This window comes from Amphiura filiformis, chromosome 4 (assembly GCF_039555335.1).
Source record: "Amphiura filiformis chromosome 4, Afil_fr2py, whole genome shotgun sequence".
Taxonomy (NCBI): Eukaryota; Metazoa; Echinodermata; class Ophiuroidea; order Amphilepidida; family Amphiuridae; genus Amphiura; species Amphiura filiformis.
In genome coordinates, this window is record NC_092631.1 from 37,087,854 (window position 1) to 37,101,636 (window position 13,783).

The 13,783-nt window shown below is 36.2% G+C and overlaps 1 protein-coding gene across 1 annotated transcript in view; it reads left to right on the forward strand.

The window, feature by feature from the left end:
• The window catches only part of LOC140150180 (dynein heavy chain domain-containing protein 1-like), a 140,747-nt gene that overhangs the window by 28,276 nt on the left and 98,688 nt on the right, over positions 1-13,783 (forward strand). Inside the window, exons 11-12 of the mRNA XM_072172185.1 lie at positions 1,251-1,561; positions 8,834-9,062. Coding sequence (XP_072028286.1) covers positions 1,251-1,561; positions 8,834-9,062 — 540 coding nt within the window. The remainder of the gene's footprint in view (positions 1-1,250; positions 1,562-8,833; positions 9,063-13,783) is intronic.

A 13,783-nucleotide genomic window follows, 5' to 3' on the forward strand; every position in this document is an offset into this window, starting at 1 on the left:
AGTCACATATTGCGTGTTATTTTTATCCAAAATTCAAAAAAATAACTTGAGCATGGAATCAGAAAATCCCTAGACTAGAAGAGACTTTTGGAATATGATATCCCTAGAGAGAGTCATTTTTTTATATTTGATACCCCTAGTGGGCGTCTCGAGACTAGCGCTACTCTCGCTTTTTTCAGATCAAACCTGGTACCCAGCCAGAATCCAAGTACCCCCCACGGTTATAAGGTGCCCTCAAAAGAAATACCTTACATAGTCTGCATGCAACTGTTGTTAAGGTTTATGCATTCAAACTTGAACGAGAACAGGGCAAGTAAAACACTAAGTCAGGCAAGTGGATTTCTATGTGGACGTGCCTGGCGGAAAGCGGAAACTTTACAATCCTGTGAGGTCTGGAATGTTTTTGAACGTGTTCATGTCTCATAGGATTGATTCATTGTCCACAGTTTGTTTGCATTTTTAGTAATATCAAAAATTATGGTTTTTTTCATGTTATTAATCAGGTTAAATATTTGCTTCTTTGCTTGAGAAATAAAACAAGTCAATGAACTTGAGCTGAATGTTGATTTATTTTACCCTAAATATTGAGTTAAAAAAACGACCACCCTTTTGCATTTTGGTTTTCAGGTCACAGGAAACAAAACATTTTCCTGTTTGCCTGGGTATTTAATTTTGACCGAGAGTGGACATAAGGAGTTTTGAAACCAAGCTTTTCATATACATGCGTTTCACATACGTTTCAATTAAATATTGATTATATTTTTCAAACCTGATTTTTTTTTGCATATTTGTAATGTGTATACCTGTTGCTGGAATCAGTCACATTCAGAGTGTACAACTTTGTATTATTATCGTAATTACCAAAGTGACAGTTATTAGTTATATTATTTAATTGTCTTTGGTGAATAATAAAAAAACATTATTTAGTGTCACACAGACTGGTCATTTTTGCCGCAATCTTGTTTGTAAATGCTCTCACATTTAGTGACAAGCATAATAGCATACGCAAATCATTGTAATTTTCTATGTTTGCATTAATTGCTTCATATCATGGGGGATGGGCACTCAAGAAATTACCATGCATGTGTGTGACAACAACAAAAATAGGTAACTAACCCTGAAGCATCTTGGGCTTATAAACTACTGATTTCCCCCATTTAATTCATTCCCAGGTATGCATAATTATTGCAGCATCCTGTAGTTTTAAGCTCATATTTAAATTTTGCTTCACATTATGTATCCCCATACAGGTGTTCAGCCTTGCATAGAAGTCCTTCGCCAACTCATGTCAACCAGTGGTATTTATGATCGCCAACAACTGTACCACAAATCTCTTGAGAGACCCAACTTTGTCGCGGCTTGCATACCTCCCAGCACCGTGGGTATCGGTAGCGGGACGTCCAGTCATGTCTTATCACCTCGCATAACCAGACTATTTACGGTGGTGTCGTTCTTTGTGCATTCTGATGAGGCAATGCAGTTGATGCATGGATCAAGTTTACAGGGATGGTTAGAAGAATTTCCCGCCTATTCACTGGATCATCTTAAGGAATTGACTAGGGTAAGTCTCATGACCTTTGACGAGGCTGTGCAGTTAATGCATGGCCCAACCTGTTCACCAGATCAACATTAGGAGTTATCTAGGGCCCGCACACCGACACCGCCTGGCTAATAATTATTTGGTGGAGCAGAGACACTAAAATGAATACACGGGATCGATACACGTGAATTGCTATGCAAGATTTTGATATCGGACGAAAATCTTCCGATACTGGGTTAGAAATTGATGAATATCTCCCGCAAATGAATTTTTCTCAAGAAACCAGATGTGGTCTCATACACTTGAAAATACGTGTTGAACAGATATGATAGTCGCTAGAATGCGCTTTGAAAATTGGCCGTGCGCTTTGAACTCAAAATTTGACCATTTTATATTGCTGTATGGACTACAGCGTGCAGGGTGTAGTACAGCTGCACTCACTGTAGGCAGTATAAAAGTCGATGACCATTGACCTCAATGGGGTATACAAGCTTATTCACGCACAACCAAGATCAATTACCCGGCTATTGTGAGTAGCCTTAGTTATGTCCCTCGACTAATTATTAGTTTTAAAGAGCTTTAAAGGTTTGAACCAAATGGCTAATCGTGGCTCTGGATTCAACCTACCATGGCGATTCCTTCCATGAAGATATAGGGTCGATGACACTGTGCCCCGGGTCTAGTGTCACATGACCAGGGACAGGCGATTTGCACGGAAAAAAAATAGCACATTGCGAGGAACTCTTTTTTTAGTGCAAATCATGTATCCCTGCCCAAAGGAAAAAAAAATAGCCAATTGCATGCAGAATTGCACGAAACAAAGTTCTGCTAAATCGCCTGTCCCTGCACTTGACCTTTGACCTTTAAGACTTTAAATATTTTGAAGAAACAATGCAATATTGATGTGTGGGTCAAGTTTGCAGAGATGGCTGGAAGTTTCCAGTCTTATTCATTAGATCATCATAAGGAATTGGCTACAGGTATTATGACCTTTGACCTTTCTGTTTTTTGTCAAGCATGGGATCAAGTTTGTGGTGATAACCGGAAGAGTTTTCTAGTCCCTAATATCACAACCTTTGACCTTTTGAAGTCCTTATAAATTATGACAAATCTATGCAATTGATGGCTGGAAGTTTCCAGTTATATTCATTAGAGGAGTACACAAGGATAAATGTCATGACCTTTGACCCTTAGAATAGTGAGAGCAAAAAATAGTTGCAAGTATTGTACAGATATATTGTACAACAATAGTTATTTTTGGGTATGGCACAAAAAGATTGCTCACTCTGTGTTTCTTGGTTTCGAGCATCTTCTTCCATTGCATATGAGGAATGTATAGGAAGGTATTAAAGAAATATTGTTTGATTGGCTTAATATGGCTATTAAGGCTGACAGCTTCTTTTTTTCTTTCCTTTTTTACTGTCTTGTTTCCAAAGGAATCAGTGTCTCAGGTGTGTTCTATAAAGGATATGCCAAAAAAATACACATAATTTGGAATGTGTCCTCAAAAAAGTGCACACAATATGAAAATGCAAAGAAATACACACATGTAATGTTTGGAAAAAAAATATAGGCAGGACAAGTTTTTTTTCTGGAAAAATAATAAAAAGGTGTGGGTCCGCAGATTTTTTAGGGGTGGTCAGGTTTGGCCAGTCAAACATTTGCAATAAATCAGCAAACACAAGTTTGTTTCAAATTTTGTGCTGCATTGATCATCAAAACATGTTGTATAAATTAGATAATTTGAAAAAAAATGCCAACATGTTTTTATAATGATGACAAATTCAAGGAAGCAATATAAAAAGTGCACTAGAACATGTGGCATGTCCATTGCTCTTGTGAAGGACAGGTAAAGGACAACCACTAATAAATTATTAATGATTTAAAGGCAACAGTAGGCTATTCCATTTAAAATCCACACTACCCCTATGGGAGATTTAGCTGAAGTCTTCCACAGAGGGAGTATGAATTTTGATTAGAATAGATAATTGGGTAACTTCCATTTGAAATACTCACTCCAGTTGTGGAAGATATAAGTAAAGCCATAATACAGAGGGAGTATGGCTTTCAAAATGATTAACCTTGACCAATTACATTTAAAAAACATACTCCCCCTGTGGAAGATATTTCCAAAATCTTCCACAGGGGTAGTGTGGATTTTAAATGGAATAGCCCATTGTGTACAAATACCCCGTTCTATGGGCAGACAGACTTGGCAAGTGGGGGTCAGTCAGTTGTAGTGCTGTAATCGATAAGCTTTCTGGGTATCGATATGTCGGGAGGCAAACATCCGACATGTCGATACTATTATCGATCTCACGCAGTTTGAAACACGGATTTGAGTTTACCAATTTTATTATCAGTAAGTTCCAGAAACAAGTTAACAACAAGTGTATTGAAGCCTAACAGCTAAAACTACATGGATCATGCATCAAACAAACGAAAGTGGTATTGCAAATCCGCAATTTTACATGACTTTGGCAATGTGTGCCATGTCGTTTGTGTATCGATACTGACATTGAGTGTTTCGACATGTCGGAAGTCTATGTATTTTCCGACTATCGATACTTACGACAATCGATTACAGCACTAGTCAGTTGGAATTTTTTTCCTGGGAAGAAGCTAAATGACCCTAACAAATTGCAAAAAATGTAATGTGATTATTAGGTTACCACTATTGAAACTCAGTATAGGCTTCCTTAACCCTAACCCTCCTGTATACTACAAAATACTACTTGATATATGCGCTGTTAGTGTGTGCATCCCACGTGGTGTGATGACGCTTAATTGCCCTAAGTGATATATAGGCACGGTTTACGCTGGCCAGCGAAGCCCAAGACCGTGGCAAAGTGTCGCCGACCGAGTGCTGGTGTTCTCGAATCCCACCCAGAGCAAACAACTTCTTTCTTTCTTTTCTCTCTTTATTCTTTCCTTCTTTCCCTTCCTGTCGCCTTAGGTGGTTAGGGTTAAGCGAAATGAGTCTTATGTCTAGCAAAATCAACAGTTTTTTATTTCATTATATGCGCCATGTTCAGAGCTTTATTTTGATGAAAACTCCATGACAGTTGGAATTATGGTTCTAGAGATATGGTCATTTCAGTGTTGCTCAGAACAATAAAATACAAATGTACTGCTATATTTAAAGATCAATGTTAGCAGCAGCTATCTCATTTAGCTAGATCACCTCAAATATTTTGAAAATTATTTGAATTACCAAAAAATTAAGTCAAAATTAATTCATTTCAGTCAAAAAATGGCTGTTTTTAATTTCATAAAGCTAAAAAAAATCAAAACACAAAATCTGGGTTAGCAGGGCTCATAGAATGGGGTTTCTTTGTCGCCTTATAGACAAGTTAAATTCTGAGGTGAATTCAGAGATTTTGTTGTTATAATTTGTTATATATTGGGCTATTGCAGTTGAAATCCACACTACCCCTGTGGAAGATTTGGGAAATATCTTCCACAGGGGGAGTAAGTTTTTCAAATGCAATTGGTCAGGGTTAATCATTTTGAAACCCATATTCCCCCTGTATTAAGGCTTTACCTATATTTTCCACAACTGGGGTGAGTATTAGTAATGGAAGTTACCATCTCTTGTTTTCAAAACTCATACTCCCTCTGTTGAAGACTTAAGCTAAATCTTCCACAGAGGTAGTGTGGATTTTAAATAGCATAGCCCATTGCAACAGCTGCTAACAATTTTCTCTTTCTATTATTCATCAAAGATCAATATTTTACCGGAACAAAAATGTCCTGTTTATCATTGATTCTAGTCAAATAGATGCATTGAATCAATATTTTATCCAGGGTTAATTTTACAGTGATTTTCTCACTATTGTGTAATTTTAAAACAATTAAAACTGTTTTATTGTAAACTGCATTGTTCTATAAAATTGTCTTTAAAGAAAAATGTTTTTACTTCCTTGGACTTCTTATTGTCATTTATATTCAGTTCTACCTATTTTTTAGCTTCATGACAGTATCAGCAACATATTTAAGCCACAACCACTGGCGCCCGTCATCGTGGAGCTTAGTTTGGAAATTGGTCATGTGAAAAGACATTTTTAATTGAACGCACAGTATTTTTTTCTAAATTTTTATGAGAACAGGACATGTTTGTGAGATGATTCTAATCATAAATTGTTCTTTGGTAGGTTTTTTTTTTTTTTTTTTTTTTGAGGTAGTAGGTTAGGGAACAAACCAAAAGTCTGATAAACAGAAGTCCTTTCGTTAGGGGGGGGGGGGAAGTTGGTCAAAGTTGACCTTTCGGTTTGGAATTTTCAAGATTTCACACTTACGTTTCAGGGAGGGATGGACTTTTGTTTTGAACTTTTGGTTTGTTTCCTTAAAGATAGAAATGGAAATAATTTCATCATAAGCAGAACTTGTTTCATAAATAATATTTATTATACTTCATGATACACTAATACATTTGTCTATAGCAAAGAATTTTATGTACACCTCTTTATATAAATAACTAAAATATAATCTTACACAAAAGGTTCAATACTGAAATAAATTGTCACTCTTTGTCCAACATCAAAATAACTACATTGTAAGGCCAAGAAAAATTGTTTGCTTGTCTTCCATCACATTGTCTGGGGTAGGGTTGATTAGCGGTTGTTTTTTTTAGTTTCTATTTTGTTTTTCATAACTCATAGTCAGAAGATTTATTATCAATGTAAGGGAATTGAGATATAAACCATATACAATAAACCAACAGCCACAATTAACATATAGATGATGTGACTTCTGACGTCAATGCCTGACAGTATGCGCACGCATCATCACAATTTCCATTGTTTTTTGTCTGACAGTATGCGCGGGCATCATATTTTGTTCAGGGCTCGTGTTTTTAAAACTCCGCCACATCACAATAAGACTATTAAACAGTGTAGTGGTTGCATGGGGTTCATTCAAGCGTAAAGATGATACCAGTCCCTTGCCTTTGTTGATAAACATTGAGGTCACCTCATCTATACTACAAGCATTTCAGGATAACAATTGATTCATATGTTTGAATCTTGTCTGATATATTGTTCTCTTTTTTTTACACATTGTATCCTGTTATATTTTTTCATGTTTTACAGCGTCTTGGGTTAGATATATATTTCTAGATAAATAGCATTTTACAAATGCTTATTTCTATTTCTATGTATAGTATTGCATAGGGTCTACCGTAAAACCCCGTCTACAAGCATATAGTGTGCTTCTGATGAAAGCTACATTAATCCAGTCACCATTATGGAGTTTGAACAAACAAATTACGGATCCAAGCATATACAAACAAGTATTATTTTAAGACCGATATATTGTATTGGTATATTAACGCTTGCTTCAAATTAATTAAGCTTTTATAAAAAACACTATATATGTTTGTAGATGGGTTTTTACGGTATTTTACTGATATATCACTTTACTTATACTTGAAACCAGTTCAGGAGCAGTGTTCCCGCTGAGGTCGTATGGTGCCCAATTGACGCAATGTATTGTGGGACAGTTTTTGCAGTTTTGGAACACGTTGAACTCTGACCTATTGGGAAAATTGTTTTTGTGCGTACAAAATATTGTTTTAAATGTTTTACTAGAATTAAAAAATGAAAAAAAAACCATGGTGATCTGACAAATTAATTAGTTAAAATATTTTAATGATAACATTATTACAATGAATTATAATAATGAATAATAATTAAAGCAATTTGCCAATAGGTCAGAGTTCAATGTGTCCCAAAACTGCCAAAACCATCCCACAATGCTTTATAGTCCATATATATTCCCCGAGTCAGTAAAGTAAAATCAAATTTTGAGATTTTCTTAGAAAGTGTTCATTTTTGCAGGAATCTGTTATGCTAGTTGGATTCTTTGCATCATTTCCTTTCTGAAAATGTGTACTTTTATACTTCTCATCATTACATTTAAAGATACAATAAAAACATGATCTAAATACAATCTAAATTACTGACTTGAGGAAGGTATACAGACTATAGGCATTTGTAATGCTGTTGTGGCTTATTGGTACAAAGCCTTCCAAGAGCCAAAGATCTCAATAAATGGCCCAAATTGGCCCAACAACAGGAGTGTAAAAAACCTGTTTAAAAAAACTCAGGCCCAAGGGAAAGTACCCTTGTATAATTTCAAAAATGAAAATTCTGTATTATTTTGTACAGTTCTTAGGATCAGTCAGTCATGGAGAAGAAAACAATTTTGTTGGCATTAATTTATAAATGGGGGAAATGGAAATATTTATAAGCTCTGAGACATAATATTTTTTGTCTAAACAAAATTGCCCATGCATACTTGAAATTCATTTGTACACACAGCTGATCACAAAACCAGACAACAAAAAATCTAGCTTTTTTTGTTTTGATACATGTTATTACAATACTATTATATGGCACTGTTTTCTTATAAATACAATGTATATTAATTCTCCTCTTTATACTCTTTTTATATCAATTTGTACAATTTACCATTATAAGTGTGATCTGTAATTAAATGCATTTCTTCAATTCTATTAAAAACAATGTACATTAAGTTAACAATAGGTATTGTATTAGTTATTGGCCTTAGCCAGCTAAAGAATGATATTCAATGCATCATCAAATATTCCTGTTGAAGTGGATAAATCACATATAATAGGAATTCAAGTTTCATTTGCAACACCTCTTTGAAACCATTTGAAACTAAAATTGCATTATAGATCGGCACTAGAAAAATTAGTGAACAATTTTAATCTCTAAATGTAAAAGAGTGAACAAGGATTGGCAGTTGGCAGCAGAAGCATTGAAATTTAGTTGTGAAGAGCATATATGGTGTTGCTTTGATAGGGAAATTTGCATGTGGAGTCACAAAATGCACAAAGAAAATAGTTTTATCCCAGAATGAAAAAAAAATGTTGGTATCTGGTGGGCAAAGTGTGGAAAATATTGCTATTTTATCCTATTTTGACCCAAAACATGGTGTTTTTCAAGCTAAAAAGGAAGATGTACATGGTGATTATTGCTTTAATGTTACTCCTATAAGGATATTTAGGGGGACATCCCCACAGAAATATTTAGCCCCCTCCCCCCTCCCGTCCCCCTACTTCTACTGTCTATGAAGATTGCTCAAAATGGAGTGAAATTGAAAGGGTGAAATTCACTCTGGAATAGTGCAATATCACTCATTACTCAATCAGAGTTATCACTGTATGCAATTCATTTCACTCTTTTACATTTAGAGAGTAATACATTATAGGATGCTCTGGTCTAGCAGATCATACAGTGAATCTTTAAATGTTTCATATTGTTTCAGGCTCTGTTATCGGCTACCCTTCACCTTCATGGTACAGTAGTCAACCAGTTGCCATCCAGCCCCATCAACCCACAGTATATCTTCTCTCAACATGACATCCATCGCATTATCAGTGGGCTCTACTTGATGTCTCCTAGAGCTAGAGCTAGGCCTAGACATGGAGGAGGCGGGGGTGGAGGAAGGAGAGGAGCTGGTGGAGGAGGAGGGGGAAGACCACAAGGAGCTGGAGGTAAGTTATCAGGACATATCTAAGGGAACAAACCAAAAGATCGCTAAAGTCCTATGAACAACACCAGTTTTATTAGTTTGGAACAAGAGTTCAAACTGTTGATTATGTTTCCCGTATACTCTTAAAAATCATTGATGTTATATAGCCATTTCTGGTTTCATTACCATGGTTACCAATGGGGAGAGACTTATCTTTGTTCCAAAATAAGTTGTTTTTATAGGCTTCGCCGATCATTTAGTTTGTTCGCTGACTTTGTACTGTTGGGATGAAGTGGTCAAATTTTTACAAGATAGCTTAATTATAGACATATGTTTTTCCATGTGTTTTGCATTTTTTGGGTCTCAGCATCTATTTTTGGTTCTCCGCATCTCGGCTGTGATTTTTGGCCTCAATTGTTTGCTACTGCTGAAAATGTTACAGCAAATGTTTGCTGCAAAGTTGCCTCAAATTTTGTCGCTGTGGACAATGTTACAGCAAATTTTGCCTGTACATTTATCACTGCAGGAAACTTGCTGCAATGTTTGTTGCCGTAGAAAGCATATCTTACAAAATTGCCTCAACATTTGCTACTGCAGATTATGTGACTGCCAAATATTTGCTGCAAAATTATTGTTATGTTTGTTACAATGGTAAACTCATACAAAACGTCAAACTATTTATTCTGTTCCTTATGGCTTATATATGACATCAAATTACATAGCATGTATTCTTGCAACTGAGAACAAGTTGACATTGAATTTATACAGTTTTATATATTAACTTTATCCAATTTTATGATGACATCATCATTATTATGTTTGATGAAGACTAACCACAACTTGTGATATAAATTAGCTTAAACATATGCTGTTTGCAAGTTTTTAAATTTAATTTTACTCATATATAAACTATGCTCGTGTTTTTGATACAAACCGTTTTGGTAAAATTGATTCTCTAACATATTTGTTGTTTGTATACAATGATAATTACCTATGAAAAAATATTGCATTCCATTTAGTATTATTACAGGCATGAGAATTTCCAGGCTTTTGCCTGAATTCAGGCAGTTTTGTTGTGCAAATTTACGCATTTTTACTTTTTTTCAGTCTGTTTTGGTTTGGGCCTTATAAGGCCAAGTTCATGTCCTTTTTCAGGCAGTTCTCAAAAAAGCCATTCTCATGCCTGTTATTTATGATATATAACACCTGCATACATGGTTAGATGGTCACAACTCAATTGAGTCGCTAGATTTTAATACCATAGGTCATATTGGCTTGAAATATATGTGACTTCTCACTTTGTTCAGTCTTCACACATTTTATGTACAGTTGCATTGCAATGAATGGTATAATAACTACAATTTTTTAATATGTAATTCCTTGTAATTATTTTATATTATCTTGCCTTTTGTTTTATGTGTACTAATCTTTTGCAAATGGCTACATAATAGGTGTATAAGTTTATAACAAACCATGCACAGGGCCTAGGGGGTACTCAGTATAAATTATCATACAGGAACATGCCGCAAACATGGGTCTTATTTTCGGTTGGTATATTAATTTGTACCTTTTTCTAGGCCAGTGTGGATGGGTAAATTTTTCAAAATTTCTCAATTCTGAAAAATAGCCTAATTTTCCCTAAATTTAGCCTTTGAATTTGCATTCAATTTTTGACTTTTGGTATAACAATGGGCCCAAATATCTTGAAAATCAACATATTGAAGGGTCCATTTTCAAATTCTTAGCAGCACATCCCTACCCAAACTAAACCTGAGTACCCCCTGATACAGGGTTTATGTCGTAATATATGCCAAATAGCATGTTTGTTTATTTTTCAACAAAACAATAAATCTGGAAGCTTATTGTATTATATATGCTTGATAATAATATTTTGTAAAGAGCACTATGTCAGACGGAAGAGATAGCTCATTTATTTAATGAGTTTTCAATCTGGATGTGATAGCATATGATAGATTTCATTTCACATAGGATATTTAAACTCATCCTGGTTATATCTTGATAATATATTATATTATTAGCATATTACAGAGTATTATAAATTCTGTTTTAAAGAATTTTTAAGTGTGTGTTTGTTCGGGTGTGGGGGGTGTTAGATGTGGGGGTGTATGCGCTTTTGTACATTATTTCATGACATATAAATATATATAGATGAAAAATACAAATTCATTTTGTCTTTGGTTTACTACTAATAACAGCTAGTTTTTTTTAATAAATGTGTTACTGATACTTCATCAGTTACTACTTCATCTTTTTGTGCGGTCCAAAATGGTCCATAATGATGGATGGATTTGTGGCTAGGTAAGGGGCTGTCTTTACTTTGGAAGAGGGGTCCCATATATGTGTACATCCATATCAAAACGATGCACTTGTCGGCTGCTACATGTGTCTCATTTCACATAATAACTAGGAATAAATACCATACTCATCTCCGAAGTGGAGGTCACTTCAAATCATCCCAAGTCACATGCTTTAGGAATACAAAGAACATTCCTTATCAAAGTTGACTTGGGGATGATTTGAAGTGACCTACACTTGATATGAGTCTGGTATTTATTCCTAGCTATTATGTGGGATGAGACACATGTAGCAGCCGACAAGTGCATCGTTTTGATATGGATGTACACATATGTGAAGATCACAATTTTAGTTTACCAAAATAAGGGGGTTATAAAATTATCAAAGGACTTGAAAATGTCATTTAACATATTGGTCAGAATTGTAGTCATAATCAAAATTCTGCACACTATGCAGAGTAAACTAATAATAGGAAGCTCATAAATAATACATTTCCAGACCTTTTTGAATAATTTGTTATGGGTCTGTGTGTGCAGAAGGTGGGGGTCATAAAACTTTTAAATCCAAGATTGAGGGGTCATACAAAATTGAGGCTAGTCACTGATATATTTGGGACTCCTTTTCCAAAGAAAAGAACAACACCCTAAGCCTAAGCATTGCTAAGCCCGCTTGCAGCCTTCCTTGGTCTACATGTATCATCGATATGTGTACTTTCTGAGGCATTCTCCCTTATGATCAACTTTAATGAAATACCAATCAGGCGTTATCGTGATCCCTTCACGAAACCCGGCTATACCATGTACCTTGATGGATCGAAGCACTTGTGCAGACTTCATACCAAAGACATGCACAACCTGGGAGAGACGCTCATCGTGCACAAGAAGGAAATTATCCGGAGTGATGGCGACGGAACCGGGATGACGAAGCATGTCACGATTTCCAAACTGTCGCTGGGTTTCTTTTTCCAAATCCAGTTGTAACACACAGTGGTTGCCTTTATCACTGATGTAGATATGATTGTAGGAATCAACACATATTGCAACGGGATAGTTGAGGTCAGCTACAATGTTTCCTTGTCTTCCGATCTTATGCACGATCTTACCTTCTTCATTGTGAATGTACACACAGCAATCTAAGCTGTCAAGGATGAGAGTATCATGAGTAGAGTTAACAGCCAATCCAACAGGACTCTTGATCTCTGGTGTCGTGAACTTTCTCAGCTGCGTTCCTTGTTTGTCATACTCCACAGCACACTTCTTGCTTGTGAACAATACTGTCATATTGTCTTTCTTATCCATTGCGAGGAGACAGTTGTCTTTATACATGACGGGGAAATGATGTACGTGCTGCCCGTGACCGTTGAATTCAACAACTTGTTTGTTGTCGATGGTATCAGCAACAAAAATGTGACCTTTACCGCTGACAATTACGCTTTTGTTGTTCTCATAGAAGTTTGTGGTTTGTGGTGAGGATAAGTAGATTACCTTGTGAACTACCACATCTAGAGGGTCCATATTAGGGGCCTGATCATCAATTAGCATCTGAAGGTAGTGATTGCCGATCTTCTTTGGTACAAATTTGACGTCGTAAGTGCCGGCTTTGTTGTGCTTCACTTTACAATGGAGATCTTGACGCGTTGGATCTAGAAGAGAGACTTTGATATCCATACCTTTTGGGAGGTGATATCGTTTACCGCTTTCATCGGTGGCTTGTATTCCAATGACGCTTTCGTTCCCAATTGTAGCAGGTTGCGTATCGACATGAAGCTTGCAGACCTGGATGTCTAAGTCTTGTACTTGCTCATCGCAAACCAATATCTTGAGCTTATGAATGCCTATCATCTGTGGTGTGAAGATGACACAATAGGAGCCATTCAAATTATCTTGCACTAGACTAGGTAGAGTCTCATCAATTGGATCGGCAATTTCTGCCGCGATATAAGCGCCTCCACAGGTGCTCTCCTGACCATGCACATCTGTCATTGTCATAGTCAAGCTGCATTCAAGATTGACAAATGCAGGGCGTGTTATGACGTTGGTGAGGAACGGGACAACATCGCTGGTTTGTACTTTACCAAGATCTTTGACGGCAAGTCTGTGGAATATTTCAGCCGAGTTATGATCATGTCTGAATTTGACTAAAGAGTTTGACAGTGGCTTGGTGTGGAAGTCTCTGGTTGCCAGGACATCAAGGACTGGTTTTAGTCTCTGTAATGCCATCACAGTCTCCACTTGACTGTCTTCTTCTAAGGCCACATCAGCGAAATTACACATGGCTGTGACACTGGCAATGGTCATCTCAGCTGCTTCTTTCTGTTTCTTCAAATGTTGGGACATGTTATTTTTAGCATCATGAACTGCTTGAATCAAAGATTGCTCTCGCTTGTCAAGCTCACTGCGCCTCTGAGCAAAAAATGCAGCAATTTCT